Raw genomic sequence first — 19888 nt, 5'->3', positions numbered from 1 at the left:
GTTTATCTCAGATGTTAAAAATGACCATCCAAAAAATTGTATTGTGGCTAAAGTAAACTTTGCTCAAGTTGCCCTAAATGTTAGAGGATTGCATTGTGCTTCCTTTAATTATTCTCTTCATTTTCTAGTTCAATTGTTTCATTCGTTTCAACATAAAAGGTCATAACTAGTTCAATTGACAATGCAGATGCCCTTAAAGGAAAAGGAGGAAAATATTCCTCCTTGTGACTTGTCTTATGATATGAAAATTACATTGCCACACCTGACTTTTACAAACATAATCATAAAGATATGGTTTTATAAAGCTAATGACATGACAAGATTATTCTGATTATTCTATATATTTTCACCTATATTTTTATGATTTGTTCTGGTGAATTAAACTTGCAATTTTTTGTCATTTCTAAGTCATCAAGGACCATGCAAATCTTGTTGACAAAAGAAGAGTATTGCTCTCAGATATTAAAGACGACCATCCAAAAAATTGTATTGTGGCTAAAGTAAACTTTGCTCAGGTTGCCCTAAATGTTAGAGGATTGCATTGTGCTTCCTTTAATCATTCTCTTCATTTTCTAGTTCAGTTGTTTCATTCGTTTCAACATAAAGGGTCATAACTAGTTTAATTGACAATGCAGATGCCCTTAAAGGAAAAAGAGGAAAATATTCCTCCCTGTGACTTGTATTATGATATGAAAATTACATTGCCATACCTGACTTTTACAAACATAATCATAAAGATATGGTTTCATAAAGCTAAAGACACGATACGAATATTCTAATTATTCCATATTTTTTCACCCATATCTTTATGATCTATTCTGGTGTATTAAACTTGCAATTTTTTGTCATTTCTAGGTCATCAAGGACCATGCAAATCTTGTTGAAAAAAGAAGAGTGTTTCCTTCAAATGTTAAAGACGACAATCCACTATTGTATTATGTCTAAAGTAAACATTGTTGTGGTTGCCCTAAGTGTAAGAGGATTGCATTGTGCTTCCTTTAATTATTTTCCCCATTTTCTTGTTCAATTGTTGCATTTATATCAACACAAAGGGTCATAACTAGTTCAATTGACAATGCAGATGAACTTAAAGGCAAAGAAGGAAAATATTCCTCCTTGTGACTTGTATTATGATATGAAATACACATTGCCATACGTGACTTTTACAAACATAATCATAACGATATTGTTTTATAGAGCTAACAACATGGTAAGATTATTCCATATTTTTTCACCCATATCTTTATAATCTGTTCTTATGCATTGAACTTGCAATTTTTTGTCCTTTCTTAGTTATAGAGGACCATGCAAATCTTGTTGACAAAGAAGAGTGTTTCCCTCATATGTTAAAGATGACAATCCACTAAATCATATTGTGGCTAAAGTAAACATTACTTAGGTTGCCCTAAATGCAAGAGGATTGCATTGTGCTTCCTTTAATTATTCTCTCTATTTTCTTGTTCAATTGATGTATTCATATCAACATAAAGGGTTATAACTAGTTCAATTGACAATGCGGATGAACTTAAAGACAAAAAAGGAAAATATTCATAAAGATATTATTATAAGAAATGCACATTGTCACGCCTGGCTTTTTGAAACATAATCATAAAGATAAGGTTTTATAGAGCTAAAGACATAATAAGATTATTCTTATTATTCCATATTTTTTCACACATATCTTTATGATCTGTTCTAGTGTATTGAACTTGCAATTTTCTTGTCATTTCTAGGTCACCAAAGACCATGCAAATCTTGTTGACAAAAGAAGAATGTTTTTGTCAGGTGTCAAAGATGACAATCCACTAAATTGTATTATGGCTAATTTATACATTGGTCAGATTGCCCTAAATATAAAAGGATTGCGTTGTACTTCCTTTAACTATTCTCTCCATTTTCTGGTTCAATTGTAGCATTCATATCAACATAAAGGGTCATAACTAGTTCAATTGATAATGCAAAAGAACTTAAAGGCAAAGGAGGAAAATATTCCTCCCTGTGACTTGTATTATGATACGAAATACACATTGTCATACCTGAATTTTACAAACATAATCTCAAGATATGGTTTTCTATAGCTAACAACATGGAAAGATTATTCTAATTATTCTATATTTTTTTACCCATATCTTTATGATCTTTTTTTTGTATTGAACTTGCAATTTTTGGTCATTTCTAGGTCAACAAAGACAATGCAAATTTTGTTGACAAAAGAACAGTGTTTCTCCCAAATGTTAAAGATGGCAATCCAATAAATTGTATTGCGGCTAAAGTAAACATTGCTTAGGTTGCCCTAAATGTAAGAGGATTGCATTGGCTTCTGTTAGTTATTTTCTCCATTTTCTGGTTCAATTGTTGTATTCATATCAACATAAAGGGTTATAACTAGTTCAGTTGACAATGCAAATGAACTTAAAGGAACAGGAGGAAAATATTCCTCTCTGTGACTTGTATTATGATACGAAATACACATTGTCATACCTGAATTTTACAAACATAATCATAAAGATATGGTTTTCTACAACTAACAACATGGAAAGATTATTCTAATTATTCTATATGTTTTTACCCATATCTTTATGATCTTTTCTGGTGTACTGAACTTGCAATTTTTGGTAATTTCTAGGTCATCAAGGACAATGCAAATCTTGTTGACAAAGGAATTGTGTTTTTCCCAAATGTTAAAGATGACTTTTACAAACATAATCATAAAGATATGCTTTTGTAGAGCTAAAGACACTGTAAGATTGTTCTAAACATTCCATATTTTTTCACTATATCTTTATGATCTGTTCTGGTGTATTGAACTTGCAATTTTTGGTCATTTCTAGGTCATCCAACCACACAAATCTTGTTGACAAAAGAAGGGTGTTTCTCTTAGATGTTAAAGATGACAATCCACTAAATTGCATTGTGGCTAAAGTAAACATTACTCAGGTTGCCCTAAATGTAAAAGCAATTACTTCAACTATTCTTTCCATTTTCTGGTTCAGTTGTTGCATTCATATCAACATAAAGGGTCATAACTAGTTCAATTGACAATGTAGATGAACTTAAAGGCAAAGAAGGAAAATACTCCTCCCCATGGCTTGTATTATGATATGAAATACACATTGTCATACCTAACTTTTACAAACATAATCATAAAGATATGGTTTTATTAAGCTAAACACATGGTAAGATTATTCTGACTGTTCCATATATTGTCACCCATATCTTTATGATTTGTGTTGGTGTATTGAACTTGCAATTTTTGGTCATTTCTAGGTCTTCCATGACCATGCAAATTTAATTGACAAAAGAAGGGTTTTCTCAATCCACTAAATTGCATTGTGGCTAAAGTAAACATTACTCAAGCTACCCTAAATGTAAAAGGATTGCATTGTACTTCCTTTAGCTATTCTCTTCATTTTCTGGTTCAATTGTTGCATTCATATCAACATAAAGGGTCATAACTAGTTCAATTGATAATGCAGATGAACTTAAAGGCAAAGAAGGAAAATATTCCTCGCTGTAACTTGTATTATGATATGAAATACACATTGTCATACCTGACTTTTAAAAACATAATCATAAAGATATGGTTTTATTAAGCTAAAAACATGGTAAGATTATTCTGATTATTCCATATTTTTTCACCCATATCTTTATGATCTATTCTAGTTTATTGAACTTGCAGTTTTTGGTTATTTCTAGGTCATCAAGGACCATGCAAATCTTGTTGAAAAAAGAAGAGTGTTTTTCTCAGATGTTAAAGATGACAATCCACGAAATTGTATTTTTGTTGAAGTAAACACTGCTCAGGTTGCCCTAAATGTAAGAGGATTGCATTGTGCTTCCTTTAATTATTCTCTCCGTTTTCAGGTTCAATTGTTGCATTCATATCAACATAATGGGTCATAACTAGTTCAATTGACAATGCAGATGAACTTAAAGGAAAATAAGAAAATATTCCCCCCTGTGACTTGTATTATGATAGGAAATACACATTGTCATACCTAACTTTTATAAACATAATCACAGATAATCTATTTTGCTCGTACAATATGAAATTTTTCATTTTATTGTTCAATTAATTGATGTTATTTGTTTTATTATCTCGTAAATTGATAAAAGAGATAGTGAGACATCGACTATTTCAAGTGAGAGTGGTTTAGACAACACCCTTGGGAATTTTGAGATGTGTTTGTTGGACTTGTATATTGGTTGTGGTGCCATGTCTACTAGTCTATGCATTGAAGAATCATTATCTGGAGTAAAACTAGTAATTTTTAAGCAAATAATTGAAATCTGATGATATTTCCATTAGCTTTAAGTGAAAGGATTTGCATTAATCAATATAGAAGATATCACTTTTTAACTAATTGGAAGCATGTTGATTCCTTATCTTGTTTAAGGTAGAGGTGGGCTGTTGACATAAATACTAATACATGTAAAAATTAGAAATACAATCATCCCGAGACACAGATATAGTGTCCTTTTAAATTAGTACTCTTAATTGTTCATATGCTGAAGATTTGTTCAGTTAAGTTTGATATCTCATCATTTTTTAGATGAGCAGATGAGGAATGAAGCAATGGCAGATTTTTTATCTTTTTGAATGGCGATTCTTATTTTTATTCAGATAAAAAGCCAAAGCAGAGTTTGAACTCAGTTAGCAAAGAAGAAAAAGAGAAAGAAGATGATGAAGAAGAAAATGATAAAGCCTCTCTAATGTTTCTAATGCGGATTTTGAAGCGTTGAGGTTATTAGTTGTTTATTATGATGATCTTAAACAAGTGAAGAAACCTAGTGTGTATTTTAAGGTATTCTACATTTCATTTAGAAAAAAATAGTCACGTGTCATAATTGTTCTATTGTCTTTGTTATTAAGCTCTTTATATGACATATTTAATCACTGATAATAAATATGTGGTTTTATAGAATTGAAGACACAATAAGATTATTCTGATTATTCCATATTTTTTCACTCATATCTTTATGATATGTTATGGTGCATTGAACTTACAATTTTTGGTCTTTTCTAGGTCATCAAGGACTATGCAAATCTTGTTGACAAAAGAATAGTGTTTCTCTTGTATGTTAAAGATAACAATACACTAAATTTTATTGTGTCTAAAGTACACATTGTTCAAGTTGCCCTAAATGTAAAAGGATTGTATTGTGCTTCCTTTAATTATTCTCTCCATTTTCTAGTTCAATTGTTGCATTCATATCAACATAAAAGATTATAACTAGTTCAATTGACAATGCAGATGAACTTAAAGGAAAAAGAGGAAAATATTGCTCCCTGTGACTTGTATTATGATAGGAAATACACATTGTCATACCTGATTTTACAAACATAATCACAAGTAATTTATTTTGCTCCTATAATATGAAAATTTTCATTTTGTTGTTCAATTAATTGATGCTATTTGCTTTATTAACTCAGAAATTGATAAAAGAGATAGTGATAAATTGACTATTTCAAGTGACAAACAACTTACTTGGGAATTTTGAGAAGCATTTGTTGGACTTTGTTGATGCTTGATTTTGACACCAACAACTCACACGTACAAAGTGTTAAGTGGGCTTACAAGTTATACATGATATGCGAATATGTAGCAAGAGAGTAAATAAAAAACGATTTTTAAAGTGGTTCAGATGCTCAAAAAGCAATTCCTACATCCACTGTAGTTGTATTAATAGATGGATACAGTCTGGTCGTATGTAGCAAGCTGAGTTACAATCTAGAGGGAATATATATATATATATATATATATATAGAGAGAGAGAGAGAGAGAGAGAGAGAGAGAGAGAGAGAGAGAGAGAGAGAGAGAGAGGTGTATGCTGTTTAAGACTTAAGATAAGTCAATCTTGTAAGTAAGAGAGGAGCCCTCTATTTATAGTGGAAGGACTCAAGGTAATAATCATGAGCATGCAATATACATATATATAATATATATATATATATATAGAGAGAGAGAGAGAGAGAGTATATATATATATATATATATATAGAGAGAGAGAGAGAGAGAGAGAGAGAGAGAGAGAGAGAGAGGGGGGGGGTGTATGCTATTTAAGACTAAAGATAAGCCAATCTTGTAAGTAAGAGAGGAGCCCTCTATTTGTAGTGGAAGGACTCAAGGTAATAATCATGAGCCTGCAGTTTGGCAGGTGGGTTACAATTCCTAACCTACTTCCCATTGGCTGTCTGCACGAGAAATATCTTTAACTTGCCTAGGGCTTGGGTAGGTGGACGATTCCTAGTCTCTCGCAATTCTGGCATTCACCTGTTGTACTAACGAGAACCATACCTCTTTCGTCATTTCGCGATGTGGCAACGTCTAGACAGCATATAGCCTCCCTGAATTCTGATTGGCTCTTGCTAACGAGAGTTCACGCCAGCCCTGACTTTTTAGGCATAACAGACTTGTATACTAGTTGTGGTGCCAGTCTACTAATCTGTGCATTTACTACTAGAAAAACTCCCTTCCTTGACATAATGAATTAACAGATTTTCTTGACCGTTTTAAAAAATTGTCAAGAATTGTAATTCTTGACTGATTATTGACTGTTTATGAACTGTCAACAATTTGAAATAATCATTTACCGTTTTGGATGATTCTTGATAGTTATTAACTATCAAAGAATTAGTTAAAAATAAATTTTGTAAATCTTTTTCTTGACTGTTGTAGTCTCAATCCTTGATAATTTTTAGCTATCAAAGATTAAGTATATAAAAAACAAAAACAAAAAAATTGCCTAAAACTTTTCTCGCCCATTTTTTGCCACCAATTTTCATTCACTTTTCCCACAATTTTTTCCTTAAAACTTATGCTTATCCCCTATTTAACTCATTTTTGCAAATCCTCATAGTTGACATATTCTGACACTGGAAAAAAAGTTTTCGTTTCTACCACTCCTATTCAGTAGACATGACTCGCTCAATGACTCTGGCGTGTACTCCGTGCCTATTTCGATGAAGTTTGTTAACTTCAGTGAGTTCTTGTTGGGGCATATTCCCAACACCCAAATGTAAGGGTATTCAAAAAAATGTGGAAACCGAATCGAATTGGGAACCAAAGTGGTTATCCGGAAAACCGGTTCGATTTTGGTCCATAGAAGTAAAGAAAATCAAATTTCCGATTTTATTTAAAAAAATTAAAAAGTAAACAATTTTTCGTTAAAATTAAAAAAAAAACAATTTAATTTAAAAAGATTATAAATCTAAAATTAAAGAAAATCAAGCCCCAAACCCGGCTAATATATATATATACACACCCAAAATGAAAAAACTGTTTGAACCCTTACAAGTTAAAAAAAAAAAATTATAACTCCCAATTACTACAGTCCTCGTCACTTTCTACAGAAAATCCCCAAACCACAAAACCCCACCGCCGACGACGCCATTGCTCTCCACTCCGTCCGCCTCTGCTTCTTCAATTTCTGCCTGAAAACTTTCACTTCTCCACTCGGTTCGCCTCGTCTTCTCCATTTGATGGCTGGAATCTGGACTTCTCCATCCGTTCGGCTCTTCGTCTCCATAAATTCCAGTGAGTTTCCGTTGTCTAGTGGGTGATTTGCTTATTCTAATTAATTTTTTTTAATTTAAAATTTAATTTTTATTCCTGGCATTTTGATATCAGTAATGGATTTGAGATTACAAATCATTACTTTGATCTCAGATTCCTGGAAGCTAGATGATGGACATTAAATGTTATATTTGAACTTGTTGATTTATGCCCACATGCTTCTTGATTTGTCTTTCAATGAAAGAAAAAGGATTTTACAGTATAAAAGATTTTGTAATCGAATAAAGTGCTCAAGGAGATTATTATTGTTTTTTAAGGAATCAATCATCATTTTTCAGAAACATGCAATAAATTATATGTATTTTAGGTTGTTTAAACACATTTCATTTTGTTGTAATTCCTTGGATTAATGAAATTACCAATGAGCGTCTATTGCCATTCCACTATTTATCCCAAAATTTGGTGTTCCAAAATGCTTGTGTAAATGTCTCTCTTTATCGGATTGGTGATGAGAATTGTTGTTCCTCTTGTTTTGGTGATTGTCTATCATCAGCAGTACCTTGTGCACTCCAAAGTGGGAATTATGTTTACTCCTCAGAAGGCCTTCTAGATAAAGAGTTCTTAGATGAGTATATCTCAATGACTCGGGATCCTCAACAACAATGCCTCTTGAATTGTAAATGTTGCCCACTTGAAAGATCAAGAAATGAAGGTATTATAGAACCATGTAAGGGTCACTTGAAGAGAAATATTATAAAGGAATGTTGGAGCAAATGTGGCTGTTACAGACAGTGTGGCAATCGTGTGGGGCAGCGTGGCATAAATTGCAAACTGCAGGTTTTATCCCCCTCTTCTCAAAGTTTTTGCCCTCAGTTTTATGTTTAACACTAGTAATAGCTAAACTATTGAAAATGTTTCATGAATTGCTCATCATACAGTTCTCTTCAAATTGGAGTTATAATGACACTCATCACTGTTTACTTATTCTTATGGATATCCTTTTTAGTTACATGTGTATTAAATGGCTGATTTCTTTTACATGTTAAGTGTTTTTTACTCCTGATGGAAAGGGTTGGGGGCCTGGAACTCTAGAGAAGCTGCAAAAAGGTGCTTTTGTGTGTGAGTTTGTTGGAGAAATTCTAACCATCACAGAGTTGTATGAGAGGAACACCAAGAACCATAACTGTCCGGTTTTACTGGATGCATATTGGGCTTCAAAAGGAGTTCTAAAAGATGAAGAAGCTCTCTGTTTGGATGCCACGTGCTACAGAAATGTTGATCATAGGTAATTGTCCAAATATTTACTAATGTTGTGTGTAACTCTCACAAATTTCTTCCTATTCCAAAGGGATAGTGATAGGAACCTGATTGATTCACCCTCAACCCACTCAACTCACACAAAGAACAAGAGTAAACACTGAATAATGCTCTGATATTTGTATTAATAATCTGCAGAACTGAATGTTCCAGTACTGAGAACTTTAATGGAAAATGAAGAAGAACAGAATGCAGAAAATGAAAAGAAAGATAACTCTAGCACTTCGAGGAGCTAGGACCCTCCCAATACAACTTTGTGAATAATCCCATACCTTGTACATCTTTCGTAACCTTCTAATACCCAATTATCTTAACAAACTTATTCTACTAGTCTGTAGGCCTAACAAACTCCTTTGCTAATCTGGTGCCACGTCTAAATATTCCTTTTTAAGCAGCTCCCATGTGGCCTTCTAATCCACTTTTATTCTTCCTCACGTACACCTTGCTGCTAGGCTGTGTAATTCCCTTGCTGCCCTCCTCTGAATCTCCTGGAATGTCTAGTTTCCTATCAGATAGCATCATTACTATCGTGTAAAGCATATTAGAAGCTCCATCTTCATGCTTATTGTTTTGGCTTTTGTTGCTGATACTGGTTATTGTTTTGTCTTTTGTTGCTGATATTGTTTCACTGGTAAAGTGACTTTAAATAGTGTATTCACCTGTTATGTAGCTTGCTTTTTTCACAACAAGAGACGTGGATGCATTTGAAGAGCTAACCTGGGTGAGGAGGCTTGTTTTTATAGATTTAGTTGATAGTTGTACTCATGAAATGAATTAGGAAATACTTTATAGCAAACAAACAACAAAATGATGATTGATTCCTTAAAGGCTTGTTATTGAATGTACTTATGCAATGAATTAGGACATACCTTATGGCAATTGTAGAAGGCGAGGGATGGTGTGAATTGAAGATCGTGGACTTAAGTATTTCTGTTAGTATTATTTTGCTGCACTGGTATAGCTCCGTCGTCAGTATAGGCTGGAACATATTAATGCGTCAGCAAAATACATTTGCCTAAAATTTAATACAAAGGAACATATTTTGAAGTTTTAGATATGCTATTATATAGATAAAAATTTACAGGGATGCAACTTTTGTTATGTGGAAAGTAATATGTACTTGCAAAATTTGCAAGTTATGTTTTGTTTGCAAGCTTAATGTTCTACATTATAAGGTTTCTAGATAATAGTTTTTAAACATATCCTAGTTTTTTTTTAATAGTTGAAACTGCTTTAGTGTTGTTCTTCAAAAGTTGTTCAATGTTCCAGAGTTCAAGAAATTTGTATGATAGTTTGAAATCTAGGCATGTTACATGTTTCTGTCGCAATTTCATACCAATAACCTTTTATGCTTCTCTTTATTTGTAAAAGCAGTACCTTCTTTTCTTTTTCAGCCTTCTTCTCAAGTATTCATATTTTATTCCAATTTTATGCAGTTAATGTGACTGGGAAACAGAGTGAATTTGTGGCACTTCTTAATCCTGCAAATAAACCATTGACACAAATTGTTCAAGATGACTCATTCATGGAATTTGAATTTAGACAGTATCTATTTGCTTGTCAATCAAAGGTATGCAAGATTAGGAATTTCTTGTTCAACCTTAAATTGGTTGTATTAAGTTATTTATGATTGAACTGCACTTGTTAAGCTCAACATGAGGTTGGATAAAGAGGTTTTTCATTTTTGATTAGCTTGAAAGCCTTATCATCAATGATTTATGTTAATTTGCAGCTTTTATTCAAGTTGAATCGTCCCTTTGAGGTTGCATCAAGAGGTTATTTATTTATAATTATCTTTTCAAAGTCTCTGGCACAACATGAGGTATCTAATATCAGGTATCTAATATCTTTTTGTTCATTTAGTTAATTTATAATGTTGTATATTAAGCACTTGTTAAGGAGTATTAGTTCTGATCATGCAGTTCTACTCTTTTCTTTCACTCCTCTTGGAGTTCTTCTAGAACATATAACCTTTCTGCATGCGAGAAGTTTGGGTAATTACTGTGTGCTTGGCTTTAATCAGTGCAACCTTTTCTCATTATAATGAAGGACTTGCAGTACTTCATATAAAAAAGGAGTTTCATCGGCTCTTTGGTGATTTATATTCTTTATGTAGAGTTAAGGTAATTTTTATAGCACTTCATAATGAATCATCATATTTGGTATTTGATATCAGTTTTCTTTATGATGCTAATGTTTTCTATCTTCACTTTAAAGTGATTGATTCATTTTTCAACTGATAATAGGGCCAGAAATTCTGGCAATACCAGCATCTTTCTCTGAATATATTTTGTAGAATTTCACACCATTATGGACTGTGAAACTTGTTTTTTTTTTTTTCTTTTTCTCTTTGAACCTTATATATAGAAATATTGTTTAAGTGGGTTTATGATTATGGCAGTTCATGAGGCCTATATTCCTAATTGGATATGGATCAGATATAGAAAGAAACTCTGTCAACCGGTATGAATTAATTATTTAAGATTGATATCAATTTGAGCCTTCTATTATGGTTGTTGGTTATACCATTCTATAAGCTTGACCTTGTGACAGAAGATAAATTATCTTTAAACGTGTTGAATTTTGACCTTCTTGTCGCTTTATCATTCATCTGTTTAATTTATTTCCTCTTCCTTTGATCAGTGCCTCTCTCAACTTGCTACCTTGGCTTAAACCATCAATTTGGCCTTCAGTTCCACCTGATGCTTCCTTTGAAGTGTTTGCTAAAGAAAAGGTAAGTTCTTAAATGATAGATGCAAGTAAGAGGAGAATGGGTAATTTACGTATCAAACTTCTTTTAGTTGTTGATTTTTTCTTTAATGTCAAAGCATCAATGATGGAAAAATATGGATTAAACTTTTGTTGGATGATATACCACTTTTGTTGAATTTCGTTTACTAAATTAATTGAAACATTGTTGAATGTTTAAATTTATTTATGAATTGTGATAATTGTTGTTGGTTGAGGAATATTATGAAGATTTTCATTGCATTATTGTATTATTTAATTGGTAATAATATGGAAAATAAACTAATTACAAATAGATATATATATTTAAAAAAAAAAATACTTAACGAAAAAAATTCTTGACAATTCGAAGACTAATAAGGATTGGTTAAAATTCGGTCAAATCTTTGACAGTTTATAACTGTCAAGTATCAGTCAAGAAATTTGTGACAATTCAAAAATGGTCACCACCTTTTTTTGATAGGGGTTTCAATGATGGGTGAAAAACTGTCAAAAAACACATTTCTTAACAGTTATTACCCATTAAGAAAGGAGTTTTTTAAAGTAGTGATTGGTGCATCATTATCTGGAGTAAAACTAGTAATTATAAGTAAATAATTGAAATCTGATGATATTTCCATTAGCATTTAGTGAAAGGATTTGCATTATGTCAATCTTGAAGATATTACTTTTTAACTTATTGGAAGCATGTTGATTCTTTATTGTTTTTAATGTAGAGGTGGGCTGTTGACACAAAAATGGATTCAGTAAAAGTTTGAAAAACAATCGTCTCGAGACACAGGTGTAGTTTCAATTTAAATTAGTACTCTTAATTGTTCGTCTATAGAATATTTTTTCGGTTAAGTTTGATATTTCTTCATTTTTTTGATAAGCAGGTGAGGTATGAAGCAGTAGAAGATTTTTTGTCTTTGTTGAAGGAATGGGAAAAGTTGTGTCAGCAATTCTGATTTTCTGTTTCAGATAAAAAGCTAGAGCAGAGTTTGAACTTAGTTAGCAAAGAAGAAGAAAAGGAAGAGGAAGATGATGAAGAAGAAAACAATAAAGTCTTTCTAATATTTCTGATGAGAATTTTGAAGTGGAGTTGTTATTGGTTATTTGTTATGGTGATCCTAACAAAGTGAAGAAACCTAGAGTGTATTTTAAGGTATTCTACATTTCATTTGGAAAAGACTGGTCACGTGTCTTATTTGCTCTATTGTCTTTATTGTTAAACTCTATATGACATCTTTCATCACTGGTCAAAGACTAGTCACGTGTCTTATTTGTTCTATTGATAAGTGATGGAAACATGTCATATAAAGAGCTTAACAACAAAGACAATAGAACAAATATGACATATGGCCAGTCTTTTCGAAATGAAATGTAGAATACCTTAAAATACACTCTGGGTTTCTTCACTTTGTTAGGATCACTATAACAAACAGCTAATAACAACTCCACTTCAAAATCCTCATCAGAAATATTGGAGAGGCTTTATCGTTTTCTTCTTCATCATCATCTTTTTCCTCTTATTCTTTTTCGCTAATTGAGTTTAAACTCTGTTCTGACACAAAAAATCAGAATTGCTGACACAATTTTTCCCATTCCTTCAACAAATACAAAAAATCTTCCATGGATCATCCAAAAAAGGATGAGATATCAAACTTAACCAAACAAATCTTCAGCATACGAACAATTAAGAGCAATAATTTAAAAGGACACACTATACTTGTGTCTCGAGATGATTGTATTTCAAACGTTTACATGCAGTACTATTTACGTCAATAGCCTACCTCGACATTAAACACAATAAGGAATCAACATGCTTCAAATTAATTAAAAAGAAATATCCTTTATATTGACATAATGCAAATTCTTTCACTAAAAGCTAATGTAAAATATCATCAAATTTCAATTATCTACTTAAAGTTACTAGTTTTACTTTGGATAATGATGCACCAATGCATACACCAGTAGACATGGTACCATAGCTAGAAAACGCGACTCAAAATTTTCAAAGGTGTTGTTTGAACCACTCTCACTTGAAATAGACATTGTATCACTATCTTTTTTTTATCAATTTTTGAGTTAATGAAGCAAATAACATCAATTAAATGAACAATAAATAAATAATGAAAAATTCCATATTGTAGGAACAAAATAAATTGCCTATGATTATGTTTATAAACGCTAGATTTGACAATGTGTATTTCATATCATAATACAAGTTACAGCGGGGAAAATTTTTCTCTTTTTTCTTTTAAGTTCATTTGCATTGTCAACTGAATTAGTTATAATCCTCTATGTTGATATGAATAAACAATTGAGCCAAAAAATTGAGAGAATAATTAAAGGAAGCACAATGCAATCCTCTTATATTTAGGGCAATTTGAGCAACGTTTACTTTAGATAAAAGTATAATTTAGTGGATTGTCATCTTTAACATCTGAGAGAAACACTATTCTTTTATCAATAAGATTTGCATAGTCTTTGATGATCTAGAAATGACAAAAAATAACAAGTTTAATACACCAAAACAGATCATAAAGATATGGGTGAAAAAATATGAAATAACCAGAATAATCTTACTATGTCTTTAGCTCTATAGAATCATATCTTTAAGATTAGTGAATAATTTGATCAGTGATGAAATATGCTATATAAAGAGTTTAACAACAAACACAATATAATAAACATGACACGTGGTCAATTTTTTTCAAATGAAATGTAGAATACCTTAAAATACACTATGAGTTTCTTCACTCTATTAGGATCATTATCACAAACAGCTAATAATCTCACCACTTCAAAAATTTTAGAAAGGCTTTATCGTTTTCTTTTTCATCTCTTCTTCCTCTTTCTCTATTTTACTAACTGAGTTCAAACTAAAAATTGCTGGCACAATTTTCTCCAATCTTTCATCAAAGACAAAAAAATCTTTCACTGCTTCGTTCCTCACCTGATGTGAAAATTATGTCGATTAGTGCCATCCCGCCTTTTAGTACAATGCAATTATGTGAAGCAAAACATAGTTTTGTATGCAGATCTTTCTTTGCCTGATTTTTCTTTTTCTTTTTAACTCAACTGTAATATTAATTCTTAACGGTTAATAATTGATTTTATTAAATAATAGATTGGTTTGTATAAAAACAAAATAGTCAACAGTTGAAAACGCATCACACGGATAAAACAAATTGAACCAAAAACCTTTTTCGTAAAGTAGGCCCCCGTAAATTGAACATTTCAACTATATAATAAATAGTCCATACCATAAATTAAATAAACAAGTCACGTCATTTCCATATCCAAACAAACAAAAGGAATCAACAAACTTCTCATCAATATACCAAATTGAAAAGGTCCAATCTCTATTCATATTTTTCAATTTATTTTTTCATTGTCCATCTTGTTTTCTATAAATTATTTTAATATGAAATCGTTATGAAAATTTATTGTATTGTATTAAATGAAATTGAATATATTATATCTTAAATCAATCAATGCATATATGAAAATTATTCCATTTAATTATTTTATAACACATCAATAGTTTATACAAGAAGATTATATACGAAGTATTATTGAATTTAAATTGAATCCGCAAACTAGATTTCAATTGTTACATATTGGATTGGTTTCAATATCAATTCAATCTTCAATTGAAAATGTTATAATCCATTTGATAATATAATTAGATTGGATTTAAAACAAAGAAAAAAATCAAAGTTTGTTATCCAGTCCTTCCTCGTATGTTAATAGGAATATCCACTGAAACTCTTATCTAGCTGATAGTTATAAAGTCTCAGGGGGGTAGTTGAGATGCACGTAAACTGACCCGGACACCCCTGATCATTAAAAAAAAAAAAAAAATCTAATTTATGATTATTTTATAATAAAAGTTTATTTGATCAGTGTTTCAACAAGCCAAAAGAGCTTATTTAAAGTTATAATCACTTTTGAAAGTTTTTTTTTTTGGAATGTTTAGTTGCATTTCAAAAATATTTATAAGATTTTAATTAAACTATTTTACAACTTATGAAAAAGCTTAAAACCATAAGCTCTTTTTAAACTTATTTAAAGTATTAAAAATTTAAAAATATCTTAACTATATTTTATAAATTTAACTTGATTTATTATTGTATGTTAAAATCTTTTTTAATAAATTAATATTAAAAACTACTTTTATTTTTTTAACAAAACATTTAATAACTTTTTCATAAAAATTGTATTCTCATCATCTCTATTTTAAGGTACTTCCAAACAGACTGTAATAAATAAGGGAGAACGACTTACACGTACCCAAAGTTTGTCGTAACGACAAGTTGGTACCTAAAAGGTTTTGAAACGACAAATAGGTACCTTCCGTCATGTTCTGTTAGTGGTTTCTGTTTATTACTGTTTATTAATAGTAAAAAGACTAAAATGCCCTTAAAGGTTTGAATTTTAGTTTTTTATAAATTTCTAAAAAACCCCCTAAGTTTACAAATTTAACTAAATACCCCAATGTATAGAAATTTTGTAAAATAACAAAAACACCCCCGCCACCTGCAGTGCCAGATTCCGGCCACCACCGCCGGAATCTGGCCAGAAAGTTGCGTTACGACATAGACCCGTCGGATCTGTGTCGTGACGCGTCGATCTGGCCTTTTCCGGCGTCGACATCGCAAAACTCCACCTGCGGCGTCGACGGCCAGATCTGGCAGTAGATCTGGCCCTTTCTGACCAGATCAGCCACGGATCTGGCCGAAAAAGGCCAGATCTGGCTGTTGCTTCGACGGCCAGATCTTGCCTTTTCTGGGCAGATCCGTCGCGATGGTGGCCGGAATCTGGCACTGGGGGTGTTTTTGTTATTTAACAAACTTTTTATATATGGGGGTGTTTAATTAAATTAGAAAACTTAGGAGGTTTTTTAGAAATTTTTAAATTTATAAAAAACTAAAATTGAAACTTTGAAGGGCATTTTAGTCTTTTCACTATTAATAAACAGAAATCAGTAACAGAATATGACGGAAGGTACCTATTTGTCGTTTCAAAACCTTTTAGGTACCAACTTATCGTTACGATAAATCTTAGGTATGCACAAGTCGTTCGACCAATAAATAATAAAAAAGAACCAATAGGGCGTGAGTTAGAACCAAAGTCAAAAGTAATTGTATGTCTCTAGTGGTCCATGTAATTAGGTGGGTCCATTGCTTAGGTGTCTCCACCATTACCCTCCCCTCTATAATTAAAATCCCCAATTCTCCTCATCCTTATTCCTTACCCACTCGGTCTCTCTCTCTCTGTGTCTCTCTCTCTCTCGCTCAAATCCCCAAACAACAATAACAACAACAACAACAATGGCTGCCCCATCTCTCCGTGACGAAAACGTTTACATGGCCAAGCTCGCTGAGCAGGCCGAGCGCTACGAGGAGATGGTCCAATACATGGAAAAGGTCGTCGATTCCGTTACGTCCACTGACGAACTCACCGTCGAGGAGCGTAATCTCCTCTCCGTCGCCTACAAGAACGTCATCGGCGCTCGCCGCGCTTCGTGGCGCATCGTCTCCTCCATCGAGCAGAAGGAGGAGTCGCGTGGCAACCAGGACCACGTGTCGCTCATTCGTGACTACAGATCCAAGATTGAGGCTGAATTGACGGAGATCTGTGGCGGGATCTTGAAATTGTTGGATGATAAATTGGTTCCCGCGGCTTCTTCTTCCGATTCTAAGGTCTTTTATTTGAAGATGAAAGGAGATTATCATCGCTACTTGGCTGAGTTTAAGACTGCCGATGAGAGGAAAGTCGCGGCTGAGAATACGCTCAACGCTTACAAAGCCGCGCAGGTTTTTATTGTCTTGCGATCCACTTTTTATTTTTAAATGTGTTTTTTGTTTGTTTGTTTTTTATTATTGAGTTGTTTTGGATATTGCATTATCGATTTTTTTTTTCTTTGTGAATTGTTTTGAATGATGATTGAGAAGGACTAGCTTTATTCTTGGTTTAATCTTGCTAACCCTTTGCTTGGTCTCTTGCTTTTTGCGGGTGCTGGTTGGGAGGATATGCTATTATTAATGTTTGTTAAATTATAACTTTATGGGCATAAGTTGAGGATTGAATTTATTTGAGTTTGTATTTGATTAGTATGTTTCCTCGTTTTATAGTTGACCAGGAAGAACATAGGATAAGAATAGAGGACTAGTAGTGTTATGTTAGGGAAATAAAATATAGGAAAAATGAATAAAATGGATTGATTAGGCACAGATTTAGTAGGTATCTTATTCAGTGCTCATGGTTGAGCTTTGGCTTGATGGGATGTGTGAGCCATAAAATTCAGTAATATTAATTATTTTTACTGTTTTTCAAGTCTAGTTTCTTGCATTGATTTGTTCTGGTTTGCTTATGCTAGAATAGTTTTATTTATTTTGAATATCTATTTCGACATGATCAATTGATTATGAATTTTTCTCTCATATCCATTATTAGAGCTCTTTATTATAAATAATTCAATGTGGGTTCTCTGCTTTTTGATATTGTTTACTTCTTCTGAATGTTAGGTAGATTGCATCAAATGCTGTGTTCTCAGTTCTATATGTGTGGTTTGACAATGAACTACGTTGTACTTTTTTATTAGACAATATTTGTGAGTGTGTTTCTCTCTTTTTTAATTGGTACTTTTTGACTGACATTGAAGCCTTTATTTTATTTTATTTTATATGTATTACTATGTTTGGAGTGCAGTGGCCTTATCAATATTTATAATTTCTTGAGTTATCAATCATTTTGAAATGTAAGTATTTTTTACTCTCTGACCTTGACATAGAATCTTAGAGTTAAATATGTGGTGTAGGAGATATTTATTGGATTTTTTCTTATTTTTTTCTGAAATTGAATTTCTGCCTTTATTGAATTTTACATTTGCAGGAAATTGCTAATGCTGAACTGCCTCCAACGCATCCTATCCGGCTAGGACTGGCGCTGAACTTCTCTGTGTTTTACTATGAGATTCTGAATTCTCCTGATAGAGCTTGTAACCTTGCAAAACAGGTGAGAATATTTGAATTTTTAAAATTTGTTTTCTTGTCTTTTATCTCATTCTAAAAAAAGTTTTAAGGCTCGATCTACTAGCAATATGTAGATAAGAATAGCACTTGATCTACAATGATTACTCTGATGTACAAGCAATATCTAGAAAAGTTTGAGGGTCAGATCTTCAAAATTACTGATCTTTACATTCTTTCATGCTGGCATTAGGCCTTTGATGAAGCAATCTCAGAGTTGGATACACTTGGAGAAGATTCATACAAGGATAGCACTTTGATAATGCAACTTCTTCGTGATAATCTCACTTTGTGGACCTCAGACATGCAGGTGTGAACATTGCTCTATTTATTTTTCTTCCGCCAATCATCCCTGTTTCAATAGTGAAAAATTACTGAATATTTGCTCTCTTTTGAATAGGATGAAGGAACTGACGAGATCAAAGAAGCAACCAAACCTGAGGAGGAGAAGCAGCAGTGAAGGCAGTTATTCTTTATAAGAGTATTTCACTTCTCTGTTTTTGTTTGGAGAAGTTGCTTGGTACCACTGCCCATTTGATTATGACTTTTTAGGAGTTCATGCGTTGATATGAATCTTGAAATAGATCTGGAATTTCTCGATATTTAAGTGATTGTACTTTGGGAGTTCAATTTTTTTAATTGCATCTAGGGTGCTTACTCATATTGTTTTCTTGGCAATAAAGGAACTAATGACCAAGCTATTTATTAGCTCAATATATGTGTGTTTGAATTTAAGATTGATGCAGGTTGACACTTGCACATAGTTTTTGCTTCTTATTATATCTTGCATGTCCTTCGATTTTGTGCATGTTCTGCTCTGTTTTAAATCAGGTATGTCAACTTGTTTAGTTGATTTGTTTCCCGGTTGATGAATCAGGATGGTCGAATACGAACAGGTCACAATAATTTGCTAAATTGTGGCCATATGGTATTTTGATGAGTGCATGTGCATTGTGTTGTAAAATTGTAGAAGGTGAATCTAGAATGTAAATAGCACTATAATCAATTAAAAGCCTAAAACAAGATAGCCAAAATCAAGTTTTTTTTTTAATATCAATCTTAAGAATATTTGTTGCTGTGGCTAAACATTGGCTGGTGGGTCTAAGGAGGGTCATTTGTCACTTACGTGTGGACATTGATCGAGTTTTTAATTTTTTATTGGATAGAGTCCTAAAACAAAACAAACTATATCCAATTTTATCGATCCGGTTGGTTATAGATCATCCAATTTTATTGATCCGATAGATATTTATTGGTTGGTTATCATCACTTTTGGTTCTTACTTAA

At 32.3% G+C, this 19888-nt stretch overlaps 2 protein-coding genes across 11 annotated transcripts; both read left to right on the top strand.

Annotated features, from left to right (window-relative positions):
• Nucleotides 1-7301: 7301 nt before the first annotated feature.
• On the top strand, nucleotides 7302-12366 carry LOC116120297 (trafficking protein particle complex II-specific subunit 130 homolog). Of its 10 annotated transcripts, none has more exons than XR_004126524.1 (10): nucleotides 7302-7538; nucleotides 8074-8354; nucleotides 8565-8802; nucleotides 9505-9555; nucleotides 10271-10404; nucleotides 10567-10670; nucleotides 10757-10957; nucleotides 11236-11297; nucleotides 11478-11568; nucleotides 12299-12366. XR_004126524.1 is itself a non-coding variant. In XM_031406253.1 (7 exons), exons 3-7 carry the CDS (start codon nucleotides 8751-8753, stop codon nucleotides 12338-12340), a joined length of 423 nt encoding a protein of 140 aa, XP_031262113.1. In that variant the 5' UTR covers nucleotides 7302-7538; nucleotides 8071-8354; nucleotides 8565-8750; the 3' UTR covers nucleotides 12341-12366. The 10 variants fall into 10 exon arrangements, 2 of the variants coding, with proteins under 2 accessions (XP_031262113.1, XP_031262114.1); XR_004126527.1 differs by having other exon boundaries at nucleotides 8071-8354; nucleotides 8588-8802; XR_004126526.1 differs by having other exon boundaries at nucleotides 8071-8354; nucleotides 10567-10656.
• Nucleotides 12367-16854: 4488 nt separating this feature from the next.
• Nucleotides 16855-19336, top strand: LOC116120249 (14-3-3 protein 6-like). Its single transcript, XM_031406194.1, has 4 exons — nucleotides 16855-17386; nucleotides 18465-18587; nucleotides 18795-18911; nucleotides 19002-19336. The coding sequence occupies exons 1-4, from the start codon at nucleotides 16901-16903 to the stop codon at nucleotides 19059-19061; spliced, it is 786 nt and encodes a 261-aa protein (XP_031262054.1). The 5' UTR covers nucleotides 16855-16900; the 3' UTR covers nucleotides 19062-19336.
• The last annotated feature ends 552 nt before the right edge of the window (nucleotides 19337-19888 follow it).

Source organism: Pistacia vera, unplaced genomic scaffold (genome assembly GCF_008641045.1).
Source record: "Pistacia vera cultivar Batoury unplaced genomic scaffold, PisVer_v2 Contig93, whole genome shotgun sequence".
NCBI lineage: Eukaryota > Viridiplantae > Streptophyta > Magnoliopsida > Sapindales > Anacardiaceae > Pistacia > Pistacia vera.
The sequence above is the reverse complement of the archived record's forward strand: the minus strand, read 5'-3'. Positions and strand labels throughout refer to the sequence as shown.